The 27,873-nt window shown below is 43.4% G+C and overlaps 1 protein-coding gene across 1 annotated transcript; it reads right to left on the bottom strand.

Annotated features, from left to right (window-relative positions):
* Positions 1-276: 276 nt before the first annotated feature.
* hivep2a (HIVEP zinc finger 2a) lies at positions 277-27,469 on the bottom strand. The gene is made up of 14 exons (XM_034162460.1): positions 27,292-27,469; positions 23,375-24,696; positions 21,225-23,122; positions 20,867-21,124; positions 18,926-19,094; positions 18,282-18,363; positions 15,578-17,255; positions 14,135-14,292; positions 10,646-10,821; positions 9,205-9,306; positions 4,722-5,592; positions 4,422-4,533; positions 4,101-4,220; positions 277-3,663 (listed from the first exon to the last, which is right to left on the bottom strand). Exons 2-14 carry the CDS (start codon positions 24,354-24,356, stop codon positions 2,998-3,000), a joined length of 7,272 nt encoding a protein of 2,423 aa, XP_034018351.1. The 5' UTR covers positions 24,357-24,696; positions 27,292-27,469; the 3' UTR covers positions 277-2,997.
* Between the last annotated feature and the right edge of the window lie 404 nt (positions 27,470-27,873).

The raw sequence follows: 27,873 nt of genomic DNA, 5'->3' as shown, positions 1-27,873 counted from the left end.
CCTGAAGGCTGATGAGGTTTAGATAACACGTGCAGAGACACGGAGTCATAAGTCTGTAGGATCCAGACTCTCAAACACTACTTGTGTTGGTGTCGTGTCATCTGTCTGTGTTGATGTCACGTTGTCAGCAGCAGCAGCCAGACGAAGAACACTCACTGAATTCAAATGATCCTCTCTCATCAAAGCGAACATTCCAGCATCATAATCAAGGAGCTGAGGGATTGTTTAAATTAACCAGAATATAAATGTTCACCTGAAAGCAGTGACAACAAGCTTGAGGTGATACGTAAATTATTCATATTTATTCAAAAACAGCAATCCATTTTTCCACTTCTCTGGCAATTCCTTGTTGTAACTGTCCACAGAACACCATCACAAAATTTACCCTTTATATGCATCTTTACCTTTTTTCCATTCTTTTTTGTATTCTTTCTATACAATGACTTGTGCTTTGATATCTTTGAAAGAGCAACTTTTTGAGACATCATTATCATCATAAGTGTACATAACAGAAGGATCAAAGTATAAAAAAGTCGTACGTATAGGATATACTGGTCGAATACACAACGATACAATAAAACATTCACAGGGAGTCCTGCCTGCCTCCAACCAAAAACTGTTGAATAACCGCAGCACCCAAAAGGAACCTTCGTCTCCTGCTCGCATTTTTAAACAACGCTGTTGTTGCCTTGCAACAAATAAATCTGCTGGTGAGCAGAGTTTTGGTGAAATATATATATTTTTTAGCTACAAAAGTGAACACCATGAGCAGAGGATGGACTCTGAAGGCTCATGTAGCAGTTCTGCCAGTGGTTTTTGGTGTTGAGAGGGCACGGCCGTTCTTTTCCAGAACACTTCATTCTCTGAGCAGAGACTTCTGGAACCTCCATAGCCAAGATTGTAAAAAAGATAAGGTGCAGTAATCAGGTGTGTATGTCTGGATCCAAAACCCAGTGACCACAAACGTGAGTTCACACGGAGCCTCAGCTCCACTCACATTCATGTCATCATATTCACAGATAACGTGTGTTGGACTGATGGCTGCAGTTAACAACGATGGCTTAATTTGTACTGTTTTTCTCCAAGTTGTGTTTTAAATGCTCCACACTCTTTCCTTTACAAGCATCACTGATTTCAATCAGAAAAAAAGCATCAAGTCCTCAGAGTTTAACCCAAGAATGTCATTTTCAAATGATTCGTAGATTATGATCAGAATAGATGCTGATTAATGCGCCTCGTCTTTAACCTTTAATCAGGTTAAAGATGAGATTATGTAAGAGGTGAAATTATTTTGTCTCTCTCTCTCTCTCTCTGTATGTGGGTGCCCATGTTAAAAGTGTTCACTGGATATTTACATGAACTGGAATGTTTTCCTCTTTCAGGTTTCTGATGAATAAAAATGTTCCAGAAAATCCATCTGCAAACATCAGTGGATTCAAGTGTGAAACTGAGAACAAGGTATGTTAATTTGTTTAATGCTGAATCTGCCTCGTCAAAATGATTTAAAAAGAAAGGAAACAAAAACACCACAACCCAGGGGGATGTCAGGCAGAGACGGGCAAAGAGCAGCAGAGAATATGTACACGCAAACAACCTTACTGTGAATGTTACTCTAAGTGTAAGTGCAGATATACTGTGTATGCAAGGTAAATATTACTTCTATGTGTATACACGTCTGAGTATTACCCAGTCGTACAGAAATATGTCTTAACATATAAAGCCATATTACAGTGTTCATATCCTCGCCATAATGTCAGCGATAGCAAAAACATCATGCTTTAAAAAGGCATCCACAACATTTAAGAAAAACATGTACACTTTATGAAACATGGTAACAATAATAAATAGTATTATAGAACTGCTGCTGTACACAAAGCCATTTTTTTATTTCACTTATATAAAAATATGTTTTAGTGCAACTGTAATATCGTAACTTCACATCGAAAATTTAAGGTGTCATTAAAAAAACAAAAAACAGGAGGGGGAAGGACGTTGGGGGATTGCATTCCTTACAAAGCTGATAGGCAAAAAAAAAAGTAATAGTATTGTATTTACATTTACCTTCCTGCTTTGTCTGCTTATAAGAAAATAAGTAGGACAAAGAAAACTGTAAAGAAAAGGCACACACATAGACCTGTTTTTCATAAGTCGTACCACAAATACAAAACCAGAGTCGGTGTTCTCGCAGACTGAGGTCAAGCTCATGCTGGTTTTCTGTCCAGTCCACGTGTAACCCTGCGTTTTTAAATGTGAACAAGAAAGTTTACACCCTCATGATTAAAGTGTCATAAGGTTGATTTGTCATGAACTGATTTAAAGTTTGACATCTGTTAAGTTGAAGGCTTCAGACTGACCCTTAAAAAATTTTAAAAATCTGAGATTTTGAGAGGAATATTTCTGGTCAGTCAATCACAACGGTACACATGACTCAAAACAGTACTATGAAAATATATTTATAATTATGACAACATAATTTTGTAAATTTACAAGAAATATATTGACAGAGTGACATAATTGAGGAGAGAAATCATAATCACAGTAAAAAATTAAGTTGTGGATACAGAGATGATTTTAGAGAATGAAATCACAAATTCAACAGCTGCATTAGTTTGACATCCTCAAACATGGAGAGTATCTCTATTTGCTATAATTCTATTCTGATAATAATTTGATAGCAGTTTCCTTCAGAGGATTATGACTTTATTCTCATATTGTTACATCATGACTTTTCTTCATATTTGTGACTTTATTGTGAGATTTCTTTTCTTTTTTTATGGTTTCTTCAAATTGTGGATCCTTCCTCAAAATGTTTTATTTTTTGAAAAGGTACATTTTTTTTTACTTTTGTACCATTTCCTCTAAAAATCTCAGATGGTTGTCTTGCACCGTGTTCCTAAACCTCTGTGGTTTGAAGTGCTTTTACAATAAAATGAGTTCATGTGCAAATGTCGTTATTTCCTCTGTTGCACGTCTTCCCTATTTTAAAAACTCCTTTTTCTATGAGTCGTCTTTGCCTCTCTGTGTGCTTTCTGCCTCCTTCTCTCTCTCCTCCGGGACACTGACGTATGGGGCGGAGCCTAGTTTGGACACTGCGGTGAGTTGGAGGCCTTGTGATCCTGGAGTAGACGGGTGAGGGGACGGGGGAGCAGAGGACGAGGAGCGCAGGGTAAAGTGCTGAATGCTCGGACCCTCGGGAGGCGATGGGGAGTGCTGGGGGGACTGCGGAGACGTGGGGACGGATGGGGGATGGCGTTGTTGTTGGGACTCTGGTGCTGAAGCAGATGAGGAAGAAGCACCGCCGTCTCCCTCGATGAGCTCACCGGTGTCGATGCAGAGCGAGGCAATGGCCTTGGTGCAGGTCCGAATGCCATCTTCCTGCTCTTGCCTAGCTCCGCCTCCTTCGTTGGATGACATTGTCTCCTGTCGTGGGCTGATGTGAGGAAACAGCTCCTTCCTTATTGTCTCAACTCTCCCTGGGCTTCCTTGTCCTCCCGCCTTAGCAAATGAGGTGAAATGTGACGATGTGACATCACTGTTTGTGGACTCCTCTGATGTGCTCTTCTGCAGTGCCCCCTCCTGGCTCAGAGGGGAGGTGAAGGACACAGGGATGGAGTGCACCATCTGGATCCCTCCAATAGGGATCATCGGGAACGGCGAGCGCACCTAAAGCAACAATGTTGATATATTTTTTTTAATGTACATATTATAAATGAATCAATCTGTGAAATAAAATAATTCAAGACCAGACCAAAAGAAGCTGAGGCTGTATGACAGATTCCATTTACTTTGACTTTTATTTCATTGCAGACCGTGTGAATCAAAGATAATTCATATTTTAGATTTTTTTCTGGTGAACTCTGGATTGTATTGGCTGCAGTGAAACAGAAGTCAAAGTAAATGTAAGAATCACTGCAGTTTTATATATATATATATATATATATATATAGTGTTTTCTCTACCATCCCAACATCTTCTGACTTGGGGTTGTAGTAATTATCCTGTAACACCACTAAAGAAAATGAAGTTATATGAAGAACATAAAAGAGAAGAAAGTGAATGTGTTAAAGTAAAGTAAATGAAGTGTGCAGGTGATACGTTACCTGGAGCTGAGAGTGGAGCGGGAGATGACTGAACAGCACCGGAGGTGGTGGGCTGGACTGGTTACCGTGGTGACTGCCCTCTTTCCGTTCCCCCTTTAAGTGCAAACCGAGATGACGTTCCTGTGGAAAAAAAAGTTGGGGAATATAGATGCACCACTAATATTTTAAGATTTACGCCTTGTACTCTAACTGAAACTCTTTATTATTTAAATGAGAAAACAAAATAATTATCACTACATAAACTAAAATGGATTTGAACATGTAGAGAAATTGGTTCATAAGTCAATGTCAAAAAACAAAAAAGATGAGCTTGTCTCATACCATCTCAGTCTCTGTGCTGGTTCTGTGCCGTCCAGCAGGACCCGGTTCTTTCTGACCTGGCAGTAACCCAGTCTGGGGGCCGAGCCTCAGGCCACGAGCGCCGCTCTGCGGGCTGAGAGTTAAAGTAACATCACATTTAACTCTGCTGACTATAAGTGTTCAGAAATGTTCATCGTTCTGCCCAATTTTATGGATCGACCCAAAATTTAATTTCCAGGTCAGACCTCAAATGTTAACACATAAACAAGAAAAAGTTCACAAAATAACAGCAGAAGGTCATGTGACCCTCCCTCAGCTGACCTTAGGTGGCGGAGGTGTTGGTGGAATCCTCGGCGAGGTGACACGGGTCGGATCACGCCCTTGTGGCGGCCTCGTGGTGAGAGGTCACGTTTGTAGTCCCGCCCTCCGGGAGATGTGGCTCGAGAAAGAGGGGACAGCAGTGAGAGGTGTCCCCGAGAAGACAGCTCCCTCCTGGGGGACAGGTCTCGCCGACATCCCACCAGCTCCCTTTTAGGGGAAATGTGTCGTAGAGGGGAGATTTCACGCCGAGGCGAAATGTGACCTGGCCGAGGTGACAGGTCACGACGTGGGGAGAGGTATCGGCGGGATGAAGGTGAGGAGGCGGGGGAGATAGGAGATGGACAGCTGGAGTGGTCCAGTCCTGGGGAGGACAGGCGGGAGGAGGGGGAGGACTGGTCCAATAAAGGGACAGAGAGGTCTTCATCCATGATGGATGAAGGAGGCACCAGCAGCCTGTTACCCAGCGCCCCCTGTAGGCTGTGCTGATATTGTGCCTGGGTTTGGTCACTGGGTGGAGCCAGTGGTGTAATTTGGATGCTCGGCACAGTGGTGAAGTAGCCAAACAGTGGTGGTTTGTGGGCGTGGCCCAATATGTCAGATGTCAGTTGTTGAGACGGCTCGTGGCTAGAGGGTGGAGTTTGAGAGTCAGCGACGGCTGTGATTGACAGCGAGGGTCGGCTGTAAGGTTGAGGGCTGGTGGAGCGTGAGCGAGTCTTTGGAGTGGAGTCCCCGTCATAGTCATCCTCTTCATCATCCTCATCGTCTACATCATCAGCGTCTTCCTCGCCACCATCCGAGTCATCGGCGTCTGAGAACTGGTGTTCTGCCATGGCACATCTCTGAAGCTTCTCACACGCCCGCTCGCCCACGTCTGCAAGAAAGTTGAACATTTTTATCTTATTTTTTAACAGTATCAGAAAGACCAGCAGCTCCATCAGTCACTTCCTGTCACATTATGAACTGAACGGTTTACTGGATGAAGAAAGAAACATAGCACAAAGCCACTTATACTGATGTGGGCGTGGTCATCTAAAACTGAGCTGTGGTCAGGCGCAGACTTGGTGCCCTCATACTGTCTGACCGCAACGTGTTTGCATCATATACCAGCAACAACAACCCGTCTACAGTTCAACCGTACACAGTCAACAGACAGCCCCACGTGGCGGCGCCACCGCTAACGACGTGCATCTCGTTTTGTGTCTGCGTGATTTTCAGTGGTGTCGTGAGGGTGTGAGGTAACGGAACAGCATTTATAAAGACGTCCCAAAGCTGTTCCTTTTATTTTTACACAGCAGTGAACAAACTGATCAGGCAGATTAGTTTTAGTCAAAAACCAACAGCAGGACTGAAAGCTGATGAATAAATTCAGAAGGCTCGAGGGACAAATAAAGTCTTCACATATTAACTGTCATGTTCTAAGAATGTGAATAAAGTAACGTTCAGCAAGTTTTCTAAAATATAATTCATCATTCACAGTAATAATATCGACTCTTTTTCTTATCATGATTCATAATGTTATAATTTTCCTCAGAGTGTCTTTGTGACATTACATTTTTCAAACAAAATAATCTGACTTCATTTTTGAAATTGTAGATTTGGGCTGTAATTCTGTGTTCTAAAGCAGCAAGGAAAAGTAACAAAATGATGAAATTAGGCATTGGTTTTTAAAAAAGTGGTGAGATGTGTGAGAGTGAAGATGACGGGTCAGCGAAGAGAAGCTGAGTGAAGTCTTTTGTGTTAAATTGTGGAAACAGGAGGAGTGTGGATGTAAAACCACATTCCCACCAACTCAAACCCATAAAAAAACAAAGGACAATAAAACAGTTATTTCAATCGTCAGCGTGGATGGAAAACGGCCAAATCTGATTTTACAGAAGCTCTTGCAGCCGCATTGGCAGCCAGCTTTTATTAGACAGTGACACTGTCAGAATAACAAAAAGGCCATTTTTGAAGACAGAGGGGTTTTTTTTCCTGACCATAAGTAGTAAAGCATGAAGTTTACACCAGTCCAAACGTGATCTAATCTCACTTTAAACACAGGTTATCTGCACAAAAACGCTGCTTTCCCTCAGTTTTTTTTTTTTGTATTATTTTATTTATTTTTATGTCTTTGGTTGTATGTAGTTTTTAGGGGGGGGTTATTGTCTATGAGACTATAACAATACCCCCCCCCAAAGGCTTTGGTATAAAGTCTGATGAAGGTTGGACTCAAATTTGCCTGAAAACCTTTTTTTATGTGTATATTTTTATTTAGAGCCTATTTGAAAGATGTACAGTAGTGTTCAGAATAATAGTAGTGCTATGTGACTAAAAAGATTAATCCAGGTTTTGAGTATATTTCTTATTGTTACATGGGAAACAAGGTACCAGTAGATTCAGTAGATTCTCACAAATTCAACAAGACCAAGCATTCATGATATGCACACTCTTAAGGCTATGAAATTGGGCTATTAGTAAAAAAAAGTAGAAAAGGGGGTGTTCACAATAATAGTAGCATCTGCTGTTGACGTTACAAACTCAAAACTATTATGTTCAAACTGCTTTTTTAACAATCCTGTGAATCACTAAACTAGTATTTAGTTGTATAACCACAGTTTTTCATGATTTCTTCACATCTGCGAGGCATTAATTTTGTTGGTTTGGAACCAAGATTTTGCTTGTTTACTAGTGTGCTTGGGGTCATTGTCTTGTTGAAACACCCATTTCAAGGGCATGTCCTCTTCAGCATAAGGCAACATGACCTCTTCAAGTATTTTGACATATCCAAACTGATCCATGATACCTGGTATGTGATATATAGGCCCAACACCATAGTAGGAGAAACATGCCCATATCATGATGCTTGCACCACCATGCTTCACTGTCTTCACTGTGAACTGTGGCTTGAATTCAGAGTTTGGGGGTCGTCTCACAAACTGTCTGCGGCCCTTGGACCCAAAAAGAACAATTTTACTCTCATCGGGTCCACAAAATATTCCTCCATTTCTCTTTAGGCCAGTTGATGTGTTCTTTGGCAGATTGTAACCTCTTCTGCACGTCTTTTATTTAACAGAGGGACTTTGCGAGGGATTCTTGCAAATAAATTACCTTCACACAGGTGTCTTCTAACTGTCACAGCACTTATAGGTAACTCCAGTGTTGGGAAAGTGTAGGAACACGGACCCACAACAGGGGGCGCAAATGAACGGACAATGGAGTAAGTCAAATAACAACGCTTTACTGTTGTGAATGTGCACAACGAATACAACCAATCACAGAAATGGACAACAGTCAATTCACAAAAGTGTCGTGTGGGCAGGCTCGAAGATAGGAGACGCCTCTCCAAGGTAAGACCGGTACCACACGGCTTCCTCCGCCACAGGACCCCGGGAATACTGGAGCCGCCAAGTCCCGAACTCCCAGGTGGCCACTGCCTCCGCGTGTCGGACCTGGTACTGCTGGCGAGGAAACAAAGTACAGTCAGATGGGGGCGCGTTTGCACCCAGGACTCCGAACAGCAGGAAAGTTACCTCCACCTCTCGTTGGAACAGTAATCCAAATACCTAGCTCAATCCAAAAAGATACACTCTGTTGCGTCAATACGTTACCTCTCCGGTAAGAACGATATCTCGGCGATGAGGTGGAGATGCCGTCCTGCTGATATACCCCACTGATGATTGCCGTCAGCTGTCTCAGGTGATGGGTGACAGCTGTTACCGAGGCTGCTCCTGTGGGGCGGCGGCGCCCTCTGGTGCCTGGAGCCCGCACTCCAGGCAGGGCGCCCTCTGGTGGTGGTGGGCCAGCAGTACCTCCTCTTCAGCGGCCCACACAACATCCAGACTGTCTTTGATCATCCTGGAGCTGATCAATGGGTGAGCCTTTGCCATTCTGGTTATTCTTCTATCCATTTTGATGGTTGTTTTCCGTTTTCTTCCACGCGTCTGTTTTTTTTTGTCCATTTTAAAGCATTGGAGATCATTGTAGATGAACAGCCTATAATTTTTTGCACCTGCGTATAAGTTTTCCCCTCTTCAATCAACTTTTTAATCAAACTACGCTGTTCTTCTGAACAATGTCTTGAACGTCCCATTTTCCTCAGGCTTTCAAAGAGAAAAGCATGTTCAACAGGTGCTGGCTTCATCCTTAAATAGGGGACACCTGATTCACACCTGTTTGTTCCACAAAACTGACAAACTCACTGACTGAATGCCACACTACTATTATTTCATAGCCTTAAGAGTGTGCATATCATGAATGCTTGGTCTTGTTGGATTTGTGAGAATCTACTGAATCTACTGGTACCTTGTTTCCCATGTAACAAGAAGAAATATACTCAAAACCTGGATTAATCTTTTTAGTCACATAGCACAACTATTATTCTGAACACTACTGTATGATACTCAAGATTTTGTTTTTTAATTTGGTGTTTTTTTGTTTGTTTGTTTTTTAAAAAGACGATTGAAGACCAAGTGAATGTGTCCTCTTTGTCCCTCTGAAGACATACCTGTGTCGTCTGCGTCGGCATCCTCAATAGAAGACATGGACACTCCCAATTCCAGACACTTTTTCATGTGAGCTTTCGACTTCATGTGTTTGGTCAAGTTTCCTACAACACAAGCACATGTAATGACTGTCAACCGGTTGAACTAGTAACCAGCACCAACCACAAAATGACTCAAATTCTATATTGTTTCTACATTATACAACTTAATGACAAAATGATCTGTTTTAGGCATGCACATGATATTTTAAAGTAAAGGTCTGCCAGTGGATGGGGCAGGTGATGAGTTTTTAATAAATACATCAGCAAGTCAACTTGTGATGTGATGGATGATCCTCTGTGTAGCTGCAGGAGAAAACATCTGTATGTCTAATCACTGAGCTCTAATGATGTAACGGTTATTATAGTTGACAGCGCCGTCTGTCCAAACGTTGGCCACTAAATCTCCAAAGCCTTTGAGCCCAAACACAGTAGATTTGGGTATAGGGGACTTGGTTGCTATAGCAACAGTGACCCAATTTGCTTATTAATTATGTGAGTGAGTAGAAAAATCATATTTTGGCTCATAGAGACTATATTACCTGCCAACAGCACATTAAAATTGACTCAACATAAAACTGACTGAAAAGTCCAGACTAGACACCAGATGACATCACTGTTCAGGCCGTGCAGAATTTAACCCTGGGCTGGGCCAGGAATTTGCCAGTTCATGTCTTTGTTTTTCTCAATTCAACATCTTCGTATGAAGTTTGTAAAATGCAAGAAAAGAGCCAAATAGATAAAAATGCTGAACTTTCAAAACCAAACTTTGTTTTCCATTATAGAAGGAATTATCTAAGTGACTCCTCCTTTTTCCTACCGGGCTCTTTTAGTGTCTAATATATTTGACTGTCCATATGCCGCTTTATGTGTGTACATGGTTTTTCCACTGTGGCCTCCAGGTGTTTGTAGACTTAACAGCTTCAGTCATTCATATTTAGCACAAGGGTGTAATTGGGTGATTCCCCCACACTCTGTAGTACTGATTTGTGGGGACCAGGGGGACATGTCCTCTCCTGATGATTCTTGTTTTTAGATGACATGGTACCATTTATGATCATTTAAGATCTTGAATTAATTTGGAGCTGCATTAATAACGTGACATAGTTTCACAGTTCTGACAGCTGATTTAATTCTTTGCTCATCCAAAATCTCCACTATTTTTTGTTGTTTCATAGCAGACTTGAAATTGACTAAAATTACCAACATTCCTTAATTTTTTGTTCATTTGTTGTCCTCTGTTGTCTTTTGCCAATCAGTCCAAGTGACTGTAGCAATTTGATGCATCATTATGACTTAGCACATTTTGTGAATGTTTCAAAGAAAATTTTAAAGCTGCAGTCATCAGCTCTTGAAGGTTGCGACTTATGAAAAGAGCAAAACCTCAAACAGAAAAAATGGATACCTTTGGTCTTGAAGGCAAAGTTGCAGAACTTGCAGACGTAGGGCCGGAGGTCAGTGTGTGTCCGGATGTGTTTCTTCAGCATGCTGGGTTTCTTACAGCGGATGCCACACTCCTCACAGATGTATTTCCCACGACCACGACCTCGGACGTAAATGTAGTCCTCGTTGGATTTGTACCTGTAAGAAAACACAAATAACAAATGTCTAAAATCTTCATAGATATATAATGCAGAGAAGGCAAAAAGCTCTCCGTGTGAGCCCGTGTACAACCTCCATCACAAACAAACTATGGACAGCTGACATTTGCTGTTTGGTGTGCTTATGTATTTTGGGCCAAGGATGATAGGACTAATGTTTTTGGATAAACTACAGATATTAACTAACGTTGCTAATTACATTCTGAACTAACACACTATTCCAGCAGGGGGCAGTATATTAAAACTGTGTATATGTGCATGATTTTATTTAGTAAGTTCAATGTAAGTACATAATATAATTGTAAATGCGTTAAAAATACACAGATGACACAAGAAAGTGAAAACACTTATTTCCATTGTGGTCCATTTAAAAATCAAATAACAAAATAGAAGTAATAATAATAACGGTAATAATAATGTGTATGATAACAAGAACCTAAACCATTTATAAATACATTAAGATAGTAAATTAACATGAAAAAATTACATAATTAACAGGAAATAAAAGGGGTGAGTTCCTCTTCTAAAAACGGTTGCGCTCTAAGGTTCTAAAAACTTTCTGGACTCACATGACATTCCAACTCTTTGCTTAATTTATTACCACCCTTGAAAAATGTCAGCTACCTATTTTATAAACACAACCCACTCTAAGAGCCTGTGGATCCCCACGGACAACATGCAAGGATCATGATAACTGATTAGTTTCTTTAATAAATGGAGGAGGAAGTGTGTGTGTGTGTGTGTGTGTGTGTGTGTGTGTGTGTGTGTGTGTGTGTGTGTGTGTGTGCGTGTGTGTGTCTGTGTGTCAGAGAGAGATCATGTTTAATGTTTTTATTTCACTGATTGAGGGGGTCAAAAACAGTATTTTACAAAAATCTATGCTGCTTAAACCTTTTGCACAGTCCTACATCCTGAACTCTTTCAAGCCCACACTCCTGCTGTTGTCCACTGCTTCTCTTCAACTTTCCTTCTTAATATCTTTTGGTTTGTTCATGATCCTCTCCTTCTGTACTTTCTTTCTTGTTTGTTTCTTTCCTTCAACTTGACTCATCACTGTTTTTTGATTCCTTCCTTGTGTCCTTTTTGGTCCTTATTTCCTTCCATCCTTCTCTTCCTAACCTTCTTCAAACTGTAACCACCTTATTTTTCTGCACCTTTAAGCCATCACACATCTCATTTCATTGTGGGATGTTTATTTCTCCATATATGAGTTCAGAGTTCTTACTGAATATTTACTCACACATGTGAAAGTGTTCATGTCGAGCTGAGCCGCAGTCGAAAACAGTTTGCCAGCAATTCAGCAACATTTTGGGATCGATTTCAAGCCTACAAAAGTCTCTTACATGGCAAAATTAAAATTGACTTGCATGATTGTATTAAAATCCATATTGTGTCAGGTGGCTGTGTTGTCAGCAGAGAGGTCAGAGGTCAGCAAGTCTGACCTGGTTTTGTTCTGAGACTGTTGTTGGTGCGTAAAAAAGGCTGAAATGGGTTTTTGTCAGTGAGCGGCTGTGAGCTCTCACATTCTTATACAAGGTTTTTGTTGTTAAACGTCACCATCACTTGTTGTCTGTTTAATCCTGAATGGGTAAAAGGGGATAAAATTCTCGCCAACCGCACTCTGATGATGGTGAATTTTATCTGTCTGAGCTCAGCCACAAAACATCTCATACAGGATTGTTTCCAGAGGAGGAAATCACATTTGTGTGTCTTTTCCTGTGCTGTCTGGAGGTAATATGAGGCTCAGCGCCTCATATTATAAAGCAGGTCAAATATCGGCTCTGTCCAGCGATCTGTGCGCGCCGGCCGGGCCAAACGCGCCTCTCGCCTGCACCGCAGAGTGGGAAATACCTCTGAAGGCTCGTCTGGGTCCAGACGTTTACACAGCTGCGGCCAGTTATGGAAATGAATTACCATGATTATTTTGCTTTATTTTATTTGCGGCACACGGTAAAATCATAATGCAGATTCTCTTTCCAAAGGGCAACGAGATGTTCATGAAAGTCTGCAAAGTATTCACATCCTGTGCCAGAGTGAATGGATTCCTCTCCTACAGATCCTGAGTGTGGAGAACCCGGCTGGTGTTCTGTTCCAGGCCTGACGTGCACGTCGCTCTATGTGTTTTATCCACTTACTGCTCCTTAAGAGTCCTGTGGGATCGGCAGAGAATTACTTCGCTGTCTGCTGCATTTGGTAACTCAGCATGCGTGTGCACGTGCACATCTGTTCCATTCAGTCACCGTGGTGATGCTGGCTTTGTTGTCGGACCATAAAACATTATGTCAGTGCAGGAATGTCTCACACTGACGGACTTTCAATGTGAAAAGTAAGTTTCACTCCATGAACTGGCCTCTTTAGAGCGTACACCACCACGGTCAAACAATCCTGGAATATTACATTTTCTGCTGTATTTCTTCATGGATTTCATGTGATTTCTGGGACCTTTCATCACCATCAGTTAAGTTATTTTTGTGAAATTGCTCATCATGTTGAAAAATGCTCCATGTCACAATTTAAAAGTCAAGAACTGATCCTTCAGTCGCATCAAACTTGGAAGAATTCTAAGTCTGGCTGAGCCTTGAGTCTTGACAAAATGACCAAACTCTCTCCTGAAGAATGCTTTGCAATGATCTCAGCGTTGTGCGAGAAAGAGGATGATGAGAGTCAACGTTCATTTGCAGCCAGTCGTTGGCTTGTGATGTGTTCAGCTGCACTGCTCAGAATAGGCTGGAAAAGCTTCTCACTGATCAGGGACCAGCTGGGGTCTGATCATGTCACCTGAGCAGGCCTGTGTGATGTAGAAGGAGGCAGTGAGTCACTGGGTGCATCCGAGGATGATTAAAAAACCTCACACGTTACTGACCCTTGTTGTGAGGAAAGTGGTGTCCAAAATAGTCAGCTGTGAGCCAAACACGCAACATCAACCAGGTTTCTAAAATCCACTGAAGTGCAAAGTGCTGCAGAAAGTCACATAGTTTGTAATGACACCTGTGCACAGTCGTGCATGTGGAGTATTGTTTTTAGAGGTGTGTGTGTGTGTGTGTGTGTGTGTGTGTGTAAGTCAAATAACTTTTGATGTAATTTGGAAAGAACATGCTGGAATGACTGTTAAACACTAATTTGAGGCTTGAATCACCTTTGCATTGGTCACATGACCTTTGATCTTGGGTGACCTTGAAAGGTAAATGTGAAGGTCATAAATGTTTAACTCAAACCTGAAGTGCTACCTGTCGCCGCAGCGTGTCATGTGACAGAAGGTGAACGCTGGAATAGGCTGTGTGAGCTGAACGAACCCGCCTTCGAAGATCTTGATGCGGGTCGGCTCAGTGGGAGGTTGTTTGACAGACGCCTCCTTCTCCGTCTGCTCCTCATTTGAATGCTCCCATGATGCCACTCCCTTCATCTTCCTCCCAAGTTTACTTGGTTCTACCGGCATCAGCTCTGGTTTCAGCTGGAGAAGAATAATGAAAGAAAATGACACATTCCACAGCATGGATTCTGTTTAGATTTCAGTCTGGACACCATCTTTTTATTGGTTTATGACATCAAGTCCAAAATATTCAGGCTTCTTCATGAAGTCGAGGTGAGTCTGGGAGCATGCGCACTACATCCAGGACACCCCAGGACTGCCTCGGGTCCTGGATGGCAGTCGGTCGGTCCAGGCCCGTATTGATTTTATTGATTGATTTTACCGATCCGATTCCGTTATCAATACCTCTTGTGAATTTTCTGTGTACTAAAAGTCGGCTTTACAGGTTTTCTATGTCAACAACATTTTATTGCGTCCTAAAGTAAATAAATATGAATTTAGTCACTGGATCCTCAAACACCCACATTCATCTTCAACCACTTAGTCCAATTAAGGGTCGCGGGGGGCTGGAGCCCATCCCAGCAGTCATAGAGCGCGAGGCGGGTTCACCCTGGACTGGACGCCAGTCTGTCACAGTCCTTAAACTCTGGACATAAATTAAAAATAAACAAAATCTGTAGTTTTTCTCAAAAGCGTCTCCTTTCACACATTAATGGCACAAATCTAACTCCGTACCTCTGAGCTGCACGTCAGCATCAGTGTCATTCATGAACACAGGACGTCTCATTTTGGGAAGAAAAAATGTAGTTTGTTGTCTGTGTTCCAGCGTTTGGAAAGAGGTTTCATTTTATTTTAAACAGTGATTCACTTTGAAGTTATTAATTCCAGCCAGACTCTAACTTGACTCGGCAGAGATGCGGCGCAGTGTTTGGAGCTGTGCGAATGGAACGGAGGACGATTCTCATTTCTTTCTTGCAACAAGACAAGAGTGTCAGTTAGTGACTTTAATCCGCACAAAAGTGACTCCTGATTGACATTTTAATGGCTTTGAGCGGATTTAAGAAGCAGAGTTACTGCTTCTGAAGAGCAGCAAAGCAAAGAACCAATGAAGCAGCGGATTGGAGCACTGCTTTATTGGTTCAAGAACAGCCGCTGCAGAAGCGGTTGAGTACAGACCCTGCAGCGGGTCTGTAATCAACGTAGAGAAATGATCATTTTCCCAACAAACACCCTCAAAAACCAATAAGGGAATCGTTAAGCAAAAAGACTCCTGATGCCAGTGGATCGAATAATTTCTTAACGATTCTCGATACCCATCCCTTGCGCCCCCCAAAAATCTCTGGCGCCCCCGAGGGTGGCGCACCTCACAGTTTGAAAACCACTGCCATAGACCTCATCAAAAGCCTGAGAGGATGAATCGTCATACCTGATCAAAGCTCAGCTTCCAGGCCACAGACGACACCAGTTTTCCCGAGCTGGGAGGAGACATGGCAGCCATCATATAAATTAAGTTGGAGTTTGTCCTTTGTTTGGACCTAAGCAGGGCCAGTGCAGCCTTGGTACTGAGGTTCAGGGGATTTGGGTTGTAGGAACTAACACACCATGAGCTGTAGACAGAATTTCTGGGGGTAGCCTGAGTGCTGTTGGGTTTAGTGTAGTTCAGGAAACACCAGTTGACCCTGCTTGTGGTGCGCAGGCTTGGAAACTGGAAAACCTGCTGTCCATCGGCCACCTCTGTGAGCAGCAGAGTTTGATCCACAGCTCTGGATAAAACCGCGCTCTTGTTGGCAGCTTGCTGCAGTCGCCGGCTGTCAGTGGTTTTGCTCGATGTTGATTGCCTCATGCTGTCAGCTTCTTCCAGTTCCTTGGATGAGGCCCTGGACTGGGAGCTGGAGTTGGGCTCAGGCGTTGAGTCGTCCACGTCGAGCTCCTCTGGGGAGTCCCGACCACTTGAAACCGGGGAGCGGTCTGTGAGGATCTGCAGAGGAGGAGTAAAGCTCTCAGCTTGAGCTACATCAGGGGGGTGGGGGGCAGAGGACCGGACTGGAACAGCTATCTTGATGGCGATGGGGAAATCATTTAATGGAGGAGATGAGTTCATCCTCTCAGAATCGTCCACAGAGTCTTCACTCTTCAGAGGGACCCGTGGACTTCGCTGCTCCTCCTTAAGATTATTGCTGCTTTCTGTTCCACCCAGCTCCACAGCACTCATTTCCTTCACAATCTGTCCATACATCTTCTCCTCCTTGACACGTTTCTGTTGCTTGGTCTCAATGAAGAGCTCCAGAGAGCTGGCAGGGGACAGCATACGCTTGCTGCTTCCAGCTCCAGACCCCGAGGCATCAGCGGTGGAAACGGTACCTGATGTTATTGACAGTGGGATCCCTGTGTTTAGGCGTTGCTCTGGGAGAGAATCTGGACCTTTCCAGAGTGGGTATTGCAACATTGTCTCATCGGTTTGTCCCAGAAAGTGTGATAGGTTAAAACTGCTCGTGCTTCCTCCGATAACAACTGAGTGAGGCGTGCTGCTGCTGCTAGCTCTGCCTCGAGGAACTGAACTTCCATGTAGGCTGCTGCCATGGCTAGCTATCAGCTGACTAACACTGGTGTACATAACACTCCCAAAGGACGGCACATGAGTTTGGATCCTCACAGGAACCAGCATTCCTGGGACAGAGGCATGAGAATTCAGGTTTTGGGTGGCAAAGACGGGCTGGACCTGCTGCAGCAGCATGGAGGAGGTGCTGGAGCTGAAGTGTCCCCGCTGTTGCGGGCAGCCTGGAGAGTCACGAGAAGAGAAAGACGGTAGAGATTCGGACTTTTGATCATGTGGCTGCTGATCATGGAGTTGCTGTTGCTGGTGTGACTGTGCCGGTAGGTTGCTTGGTGATCTGATGTGGAGTTTTTGGAGTTGCTGTTGTGTCTGCAAAGTCAACTGCTGCCGGGGAGCCTCGTGGCTCCAGAAGAGACCTGGCTGCTGGAACGAAAGGAAAGGCGGGCTGCTCTGGTACTGCCGAAATACTTCCTTGTTCATAACCTCCTGAACCAGATATTCTCCCTCAGACGAGGAGCCCTGAGCCTGAAGACGGTGCTGCTGGGACCTGCTGCAGAAGAAGTTTGATATTAGATAAGTGATCAAAGTGACACCTGGCACATAGTTTACATATGACAACAACAGCAGCACTCTCTGAGTACATACTCTGACCAAAACACCCCAGATTAAAACGATTTCAGAAAATATCCTCCATCTACTTTTTACTTTTTCACCAAATTTTATGAGAATGAAAAATTGAAATGGAGAAACGAAACAAAAAACTGACTCCTCTGCTTCTGAATAATCCTTGCTGCCAGACAAATAAATGGTGCAAAATCATTACCTTCCTCTGGGGGGTTTAAAAAAACACGGGGCTGGGGGGAGCAACAGCGGCCTTGGTGGCCACCTCACATGGGCTTTGGTAATGAAACAAAACTGAGAAGCTACTTCCAAGCTGCATGTGACTTCAAAGCCATAGATGTGTATGTTTAGAGAGACAGAGAGAGAAGGAAGAAGTGTCTGCTTCCTCTGCATTTATGCTGAATCCTTTCCACAGGGTTGTGTTGAGTTGTGAACCTGTTGTTGGAGTTTTATTATGTAAGAAACTACTATGAAATACTAAGATAATCATTTTTTATTTCTGTGATTTAGTACATTTCTGTGTGGAAGCTCTCCATCTCTCACAGACTCCATACTGTCTGTTCCTCACTCAACCACTTGCCTCACTTTCTTTTCCTTTTATGCCTACAGTGATTAAGAATCTTTTCTGCAGAATTGTGTGGACGTGTTACCACAGTGTTAGGATGTAATTCCTGTCAATCAGTCAGTGAACAACTGTTCACTTTCCTGACTTGGTACATTTTTCTGTGCAGAAATGATGTCCCATTGACAGTCACACCTGCTCCTAATCCACCATCAATCCAACACACACCAACCATCCAACAGGTGACAGACACGTTGAAGGGATATTACTGTACATAAGATCTGGTCCATCAAAGTTTACCAGATTAGATTCAGGCTGTCGTGCCTATTGGCCCTTTTAATTGAATTTTCCTCTTCTGACATTTCTTAAGATGTTGGAGGAAGGTCTGCTCACCTGCTGCAGACCGGCTCATCCTGTAGACTGTCCTCGCTGATGCTCTGCTGCAGGACATGTTGGAGGAGCTGCTGATTCTGACCTGGATTTAAAAAAAAATGTTTCAATATATGCATCATCTTGTGCTTTTGCTGCTTTTCCCTTAATGAAAATGTGTGTGTGTGGGGGGGGGGGGGGGCGGCTTTGGGATCCATAACAGATTTTCTGTGTGTTTGGGTGCAGGTGTAAGAAAGAGCTCTGATATTAGTAGTTGTGGGCAAATATGGTCTCATGGTATCAGTAGAAAATTTTCATAAAAATATCCTATCAAGTATCAAGCATCTAACACTATCCTAAGGATGTCACTCATCTATGAAAATGCAGTCGATGGGACTGAAACCTTAAAAATATTATGAAAAGCTGCTAAACATCTAATATGAATGAATAACTATAAATACAATATGTGCCTACCTTTCACCTAAAAAGAAAAAAAAAAAAACCATCTCATTTGTTTGTGGTGGTCACCTGTAACTACTGTGAACATCAGGTTGTCCTTAATTAGGATTTTACACCCTGGAGGAGTATATCTGGGTGTTCCCTAACCAGTGTCCCAGAATGAGATCCTGTTTTCACGTGATAACATGAAAACACAATCGGATGCTTACCAACGCTGTTACTGCTGACTCTCTTTGCTTTGCTGGTTACATCACTGGTGCCGTGGGCGGGTCCTGTTGTGCCGGGCCACACCCCTTGTTCCAGACTCTCCTGTTTGACTGACATCTCGGCACCTGGTGGCTCCTGTGCAACAGCCTCTGGATAAACACTGAGTGACGCCTGTCAAATATTCACGTAAGAGAGAGACGAAGAGCGTGACGAGATGGTCAAACTACTGCTGACTGTATGTTTAACCTGCTGCAAGATGCTTTACAAGCGTAAGGTCTAACTTTATGCAGATGCACAAATAAAACTAAATACAAGGAAGAACAGTCAAACATGCAAAGACAGACATGTTTCAGCTGAATAACCGCAGGCATGTAGAGTCCAAACGCCTCAAGACATCCAAACAGCAGACTCTCAGAAAATGGAATATAACAGGCCAGTCGGTGGTCAGTCATACAGGGAACATTCTCCAGACTTAATTATACACAGTATTAACTATGTACTGCAGTACTTAATTACCAGAGATGAAGCAGAGCTGTAAATAAGGGCAGGAATCATTTTGCTGGCCACATTGGGGTTATCACAATGTATACTTTACAAAATTGACCTCAAGTAAGTAAATTATCCTCCATACTATGTCGTTTGTTTCTCATAGATCAGATGTAAAAATGAATGTGACTCTTGACCACTGTACATTTTTTTCGTATAATGATCCCAAATAAAGAAAACATAAAAAAAAAAAAATCTTTTGTGAAGAATAATTATTCTTCCTCAAACATCTTGTCCCGTACTCTGACTTAAGGAGCACATCCTGCTGGTGTTGCTGTGAGCTAAGGTAACACTATTCTTCCACCAAGGGAAATAGAGGAAGCTAATGTTGAACATCTTTAACAAATGAAGCGCTTTAAAACACCAAAACAAAACCCGTCAGAGCCCCTCTGAGCGTCATGCATTTTGTCACTGTGCATATGTGGAAATATCTCCTACCTGTAGCCACGTCCGGGGGAAAAATTTGTGATGCATTACCTTTTTCAAATTCTTAGCGTTGCTGCAGCCTTTGGTCCATTAATGATGTGACATTCTTTATCTGTTTTTCTGAATTGACGGTGGCAGCAGTTTAGTGATGTACTACGTGTGTTCTTCTGGCTCCTGTTCTTCTTCTGGTTATTGTTTGGCTCATACGGTAAACAAGTTAATCACTTGTTAGTGGGATAATTTTATATACTCAAGATCACCAGCTCTTTTTGACTTGTTGAAAAAATCCAGTTAGACATGTTGGCTCATGAAATGATACTTTAATAATTAGCATTTGCTGAATGTCGTGTTGCAGGTGACAGAATGAACACTTTGTACTCCAGTCGAACAAGATTTGACAAAACCTGATTATGTGAACATGAAAGCTTCCTCAGTTTTCAACACTTTGCTTATGATATGTGATAGACGTTAAGATGTTGTTAAAATACCTTCTGATTGTGGTCGGGCGTCGCCGTGACTGTGTTGAATTTCAACAAACTAAAGCATCATACGAAAGCAGTGAAATCATTTTGCTCCCGCACAGGCTTCACATTATTGCTGAAACTGAGTGGCTCCAAATTTATCAAATTTTTTATTTGGTCCTTTACACACCTCTTGTTCCTGCAAAGGAATCCACAATATGTGCAAATTAACTGATTTGGTTTTGGAATTCCATTTCCATACATCAGGGAATGTAACTGCCCTGTAAACTGAAGAGGTGTAGTGACACGGTTGGACAGGCGTAGTTTAAAGGAATGAGGCTGCGGTTGTGAGAGGCAGCAAGTGTTATAAAATTTTGCTGAGGTTTCACAAATCAGTCATTTTGTTGTCAACCATCAAAGTAACATTTACTTGTCGTCATTGAATCTACCAATCTAGTTCTCGTCCATGTTTTGTTAAGACACACAAAGGTGTTGAACTTTCTGTGATACCTGTCGGACAAGATATCCACGCCGGCGCTCCTTCATTGCTGAAGCACTGGAGTATAGTTCTCCTTGTCTGGAGGAGGACAAGCTGCCAAAGTCAAAAGATTTGCTGCGCATTTCAGGCAGCTCGGTTGGCACTTTGCAGGGGGCCTGTTCTGATGAAGATCTCCTCATCTCTCTCTGCTGGTAGTGGCTGGAATGACCACTGCCAGGCACTGTCAGGAACTCCGATTGCTTAACTCCACCTCCAGCAGTCAGCTCATCCTGGGTCATGATCACACATAGGATTTGTCTTAATTTGTACAAATTTAGATGAAAGTAGTTGGGTGGTGCAGATATGTTAAATTATTAAATAACGGTCTACCTGTTTGGTGGGGGATACAGGCTTGAGACCTTCATCTCTGTCAAAAGACATGGAGAAGGAGGAGGAATGGGACAGGTTGCTCTCTTGGCTTGGGCTGCGAGACAGGCTGGTACAGGTTGACTCAAAACTTGATTCCCCAGATGAGTGCTCCATGTCCGCCAAGCGAAGCCTCTTTTTCTTTGGCGGGAGTTTCTCTGATGGCATCTGTGAAAGCGTGTCACTCCTCTGAGGCAGCTGGAACTCCTCCACCCCATGCTGCTGCTGCTGCTGTTTCTCTGCTTCTTTTGTCATCCGAGGTTCTGTATCTTTATCAGGCTTGTCTGGTTCCTCCGTCACCCTGATTTCAGGTACCTGGATGTTGGGTTGACGGACCAGTTTATGTGGGATGTGGTATGGTTGGCCAGGTGAGGGTGCTGTTGAGGAAGAGGAGATGGAGGCCAGATCACTGTCGCTCTGCGGCTGCTGCTCCATGCTCTCTGTCCTCAGCAGGGCTGACTCGGGACTCAGGGCATCCTCAAAGATCTCAGTATCTGAGTGTTCTGACTGCTGGCTCAATAGAGCTCTTTCTGTCGGCTGATGTCCTAATTGCTCAAAGGATTCTGATTTCTCAAAGGAGTTTGGCCGGCTGAGGGAGTTGGTGTGCTGGATAACTGATATGACATTCCCAGCTGCTTTTCTGCTGTCAGCGTCTGGGAACAGTGCAATGTCCTCTGAGCACATACTGGCACAAGTATCAAAGCTGTCCGACTGACTGTGAGCACTGTGTAACGAGCCCTTCCCTGTTGGGGTGGCTCTAGATCCATCAACGTGGCCCTGTTTGAACTCATAGTCCCCACTCATCTCTACTGAACCACTGCAGCTACTATCACAGTGTCCAGGGCTGTCCTCCTCATCACCTTCGCTTTTCTCTTTCCTCCTTTTTCTTGGAGCTATTTCTGGCATGCTGACTTTAGTACCATATGAGCTGTAGGAAATGTGTTCTGGAACTCCTTGGCTATGCTCGCCTATTTTTATTCCGGAAGGTTGGGCTAAATTCTTGGGCATGTGTACATAGCCCTCAGCCTCTCCTACTTGAGCTTCATTGGCTGAATGCTCAAAAGCAGCTTGTCTTCTGAGCCTGCGTAGCCCTGCTGGATAAAACACATCATCTGGTGTCATCATCTCATCAAAGGAGTGGCTACCTCGAATTCCTGGGGGGACGCTGAGGTTTGGAGGCGAGGAAGTTGGCATAGAGTTGCTCCTGAAAAGATGTCCAGAATCTGAAGGAGGTTCTAAAAGTCCTGTATTACTCTGACAAGGACCTGTTGGGTACTGCTTGGGATTTCCAGAGATTCCTACATTGCCTCTGAAACATACCGGATCCTCTGCTATCTTTCCCATATCTAAAATAGTACCAGATTGCTTTAAGTTAGCCAAATTGGTGGGGTCAGCCCCAGCCATGCCCACTGGAATAGAGTGTCTTGATCTGGAGTTGGGTCTGTAGTACCATGTCCGACCAAACATAATCTCCTCGTATGATTTGACATTGCTATTTGGGGGGCTGATTTGCTGCTCTGCACTCTCAGAACGTGAAAAGTAGCCAGAGTCTGTGCTGCCCTTGCTATGAGGACTGAGGAGGTTTAGGGACTGGGTTGTTGCGGAGTCAGGATCTTGGACTTTCTTCTCAGTCAGTCTTAGTGCTAGGCGTTGTTTGATGGTGGGGGAGTCATCCATTGAATGTCCAATCCCACCAGCGTGTGTTGCCAACATGTGGCGTGAACCCTTTATGTCTGGAAAGTGTGGGTACTCTGCCCCTGTGGAGGGCACTCCTCCACGCTTGGGGACAATGAGGATAGGCACTTTCACGGATACCATGGACAGCTCTTCAGCTGAGTCTGCATATGCTGGTTCTACACCACCTGTATAGTAAGATAACAGGTTGCACCATGGTGAACATTAATAGAAACTAATGATTTTGAATTACATCAGGTATTGCACAAGAAAATACAATAAAAGTATATTTTTCACCATAGCAATGAGAAACATTTGTCAGAGTATGCAAATGATACCATGAAAACCAGACACACAACTTTAAAATATGTTTGGTTATTTTTGCACTTTATAGTGACAGAATCTACATTTCATATTGTAACTTAGTCAGAGAGAATGACCTGTATTCTTGTCGGCCTCAAAGGAAATCTGAGCAACAGCGCTTTCTTTGTCCGTCAGCATGGTGGAACCCTCCATGCCTTCCTCATCTGTGTCAGTGCTTTGCTCCCCATCTGAATGGACTTCTGCTTCGCCCACAGGAGATGCTTGGTCCATCTCCTCACTGCGCATGACTGCAAGCTCTGAAAAAGGTACAAGTCCAGCCTTGATGGCGTGAGCATGGGACTTGCGATGCTTGTAAAGGTTGCTCTTTGTTTTGAAGGAGAAGCCACAGGGTATGCAGGGATATGGTCTTTCTCCAGTATGTGAGCGAATGTGCTTCTTCAGAACACTGGGCTTGGCACAGGCACGTCCACAAAAGTCACAGATGTACTTTCCAGGCTTTTTTGGCTTTTGATCTTTTTTGCCATAGCCTTCCTCTCCCGGCTCAGGGCCCGACTGAGAATAATTTCCAAAGGAACTGGGTAAACTAGGAGATTTTTGCCGAGGAAACCTAACTGCTGCAGTACCGTGTGGGTGTGTGTGACATGGGTGTACCACAGGGTACAGGTCTTCTGAGGGCAGCTGCCCCGCAAATGGCCAGGCGTGAGGGTCCAGGCCTGGTTGGGGTTTTGCTCCTGAGAGTAATCGCTCAGTTTGCGGGTGCTGAGGATAAGGGAGGCCCAGCTGGTAGGGGTACCCCCTCTGGAACACCTGAGCAAAGGGCCCTTGAGGATCTTGAGATGACGGGCCTCCAATGGCCCCAACGGCAGAGGGTCCTGATGGCAGCTTTCCAGAATTTACTGTTAGCGTGTATTTCTGTTGGGGTGCTGATCCACCACATGGGAAACTCTCACGATGCTTTGCTCCTGGGTCGGCAAAAGTACTTCGTTTGGTGGTGGCAGAGGGTTCGGATGCCCACTTTCTTTGCAGAGGCCCCTTCTCCTTCATGTGTTCCTTATTTGGGTATTTCTGCCCGGTATCAGTTGATTCACGGACTTCCATTCTTTTAATGACGTTCTTTGTTGGCTCAAAGAGGAATGACAAAGGGGAGATGGTGAGGATTGGGGAAGTCTACAAGGTCCCAGAACTACCAGGCATGATTGCTAAACCTTGATGGGCTGCTGACAGGTTCAAGGAAAGGTAAAGTACCTGTCCATTGCTGAAATAGAATGATTGTTGATTGAGAGTGTAAAGTGGGATTAGGAAATGGAAATATAAAGGGAGATTTAGTGGCGGACATTAGGAAAGTGTCTCCATTTTTGCCATTTTGTAAACACACTCTTGTCACGATGTGTTGTTTCTCGGTCCAGTTCATTGAATTGGAGAATAATCCTTGAGTAATCTGCAGAGAACAGGAAGAGGAAAAAGGGAAGGAAAAACATCCATTAGCAACAGTCATGTAGCTAAATCTTTGCTATTAACACAACTTTGACAGCACCACAATAAGAGCCTGGTTTTGACTCTTATAAACATACTTCACTTGTATTTGTTGAAGAACTTGCATATTCTTTTGAACAATTTGCAATTCTTCCCCCAACAATTGCTTCTTCCCACCCCCTTTCAGACACAGTGCAAATTTTGGTTTTGTTCCGGTTTTGTTTTGATACGCTGTGACTGTGCTGTGTTGCTGAAATAAATTTCATTCATTTTCATTTCAACAATTTACATGGATATGTGACAGAGTGTAGTTTAATCCACAAATTGATGCCAGTTTTAGCACATTACTTTTGAATTAAGGCAACAAAGCCCGTGCACAGATAGCATGTAGATCAGTGGGATAAGGAGTTGGGCTCTCTGGACTTGATTTATGATCATGCTACCTGTCTGTGTCTTTGGATCCTTCATTTGTATCATCCCATTCCACTCAGCTGTAAATTGGTACTGGCCTTTGCAGGGAAAGTAGCCTGTGATGGACTGGTGTCCCTGGCATCACACGTCAGAATTCAGGGATAAGCACCGGCACCGTTAGGCTGCAGTGCCTATAAAGGACTTAATTATTCTTCTTCAACAAAATCTGTGTCTAGCTATTAGTGAGCTGACAATATCATTTTTTAAATTCCTGTTTTACTGCCAAACACATGTTCCAAAAACTGAACTATAAAATCTGTTGCTGGTTGTCAGACACTGTTAGACTCGCCACCAGCGTCCTGTCCCACCAGCTTCTTCATCTTAATCTGTTTTTTTTATTTTGTTTTGTTTTTATGTGACTGATGGTCACAAATACACAGCAATAAAGAGAAGAATGTCACATGAACATGTTCAGCTGACAATACATACATGTATTAATCTGTCCCGTCATTTCAGACCAGATGTGTTGATCCGGACGTGTTTTTACACAGTGTCACTGCCTCCCTCTGTCAACATGCTTTAGTTCTCTCACAGTTTTAGAGACCACCTCCAATTAGTCCGCGGGCCAACATGGGTATACGTGCACCCCCCACAAATCTATGAACCTGTATATTTTTTTTGAAGCCTTAGACCAGGGGGCACCAACCCTGTTCCTGGAGGGCACCTGCCCTGGTTGTTTTGTAACTCTCCCTGATCCAGTGAGTTCAGCCAATCAACAGCTGGAAGACACCAATTTACAAAAACAGGTGTGACTTGAGTAGGTTGATGTGGAAAACATAAAGGGCGGGGGCTCTCCAGGAACAGGGTTGGTGACCCCTGAGATACAGATTTGAACAAAAGCTCATAATGGTCAGTATTTGTGGTTGAGTGATGATGAAGTCACCAAGCAGGGGTCACCAACCCTGTTCCTGGAGAGCCCCCGCCCTTTATGTTTTCCACATCAACCTACTCAAGTCACACCTGTTTTTGTAAATTGGTGTCTTCCAGCTGTTGATTGGCTGAGCTCACCTGATAGAGTTAATTGTCTGGGAGTGGATCAGGGAGAGTTAGAAAACATGCAGGGCCAGTGCCCTCCAGGAACAGGGTTGGTGACCCCTGCCTTAGACTGTCCCATTAATGAAATGGAATGTTAACATTGAAAATTTTGGGATTCGCTACCTGTTTTCACACAACAAATAGACAAACCCAATAATCACCATTTTTCATAAGGCCAAAACATCAATTATGGAGTACCTTTATTGTTTCATAAAAAGAGGTAATCTATTCAAATACGTCAACATTTTAACATTGTTTCACGCTAACAATACTTTAGACATTGCTGTTGTGTTATTTGATCTGAACTACAACAATATTTGCATAACCAGTAACCTGAAATACCTCAGTGAAGATTTTTGGTGTTTTTGCCTTATGAAAAATGGTGATTATTGGGTTTGTCTATTTGTTGTGATTTTCAATGTTAACATTCCATTTCATTAATGGGACAGCCTAAGGCTTCAGGAAAATATAGGTTCATAGAGTTGGGGTGAGGGGTGCAAGTATACTCCTGTGTTGGCCTGCGGGCTGAATGTTTTAACCTTATAGGTGTGACAGATTTTGTGTATGATGATTGGTTCCACTCTGGGACCCACAGATCCTGCTAAAAGTTATGTCTCCAAATGTGTAGCTTCGACCCATTTTGCTAGACCATGCAGAGACATTATATTCCCAGTCCCAGGAAGTTCAAGTTTAATGTATTTTTGTTAAATTATCTAAGTTGTAGGTGCAAGAATCATAAGTAGACACCAAAGCATGTTAACCATCCATTCCTGCTGTCTAATGAGGACATGCAGGTCAAGGTTAGGAGCGCACTGAACATTATCTCATGGTGAGTACTATGTTTTCACAAGGATATTGCCCTTGTTTGGAGCTTCAAATGTAATTTGACCCACAGCAAAAAAGAGACATTAAAGGCAAAGCTAATTTGTCCAAATTCTGCAGTACAGAGAGGGAAAAAAACTGAGATTACAAAGTGACACCATGCCTTATGTTGAAACCTTGAAGTTCTGTATAGTAAGGTATAAGACTTTGGCTACGATACAACATTGTGTACCTCGTTGTACAGAGACGATTCCGTGGCGTTGTGAAGAAGATGCCAGCTGTGTGAATGTCAGTGTCACTGACTGCTCAGTTGGTCTTAAGATTAGAATCCTTCTGTGCTTCCTCTTTCCTGCTGCCCTCCCTCCTCCTTCCACTCAATGACTCACTGGTGCAAAGCAAACCCACGCTGTTCCTAAAAACACACAAAGGCGTATAAATAGTGCCGTGGAAGTGACGTTGGCATGTCATAATGTGTGGAGGCGTCTGCAAAGGCCAAGTCGAAGTGCAGCCATCAGCTCCAGCACCTCTCCTTCCTCCGTTGATGTCATGGTGTGAGCTAACTTGTAAGGTGCTCGGTCGAAAGTCAAACACAGAAGCTCAAAGCCATACAAACACGCCTGCAAGTACACAGAGTACTTGCAGGTCTTGCATCTGCACTGCAAACACTGCGACAGCCTGTAGACAGATTGGAGGCCTGTGTGTTTCCGCTGTTCAACGTTTCTTAACCGCACAAACACCTGACGGCACAGCGCGCACGCCTGCTGAAGTTGCACTTTTGCTTCGTATATCCTCATTGTGGGGTTTAAATAACTTC

Source organism: Thalassophryne amazonica, chromosome 21, assembly GCF_902500255.1.
Source record: "Thalassophryne amazonica chromosome 21, fThaAma1.1, whole genome shotgun sequence".
Taxonomy (NCBI): domain Eukaryota; kingdom Metazoa; phylum Chordata; class Actinopteri; order Batrachoidiformes; family Batrachoididae; genus Thalassophryne; species Thalassophryne amazonica.
This window is presented reverse-complemented; position numbering and strand designations above follow the sequence as displayed.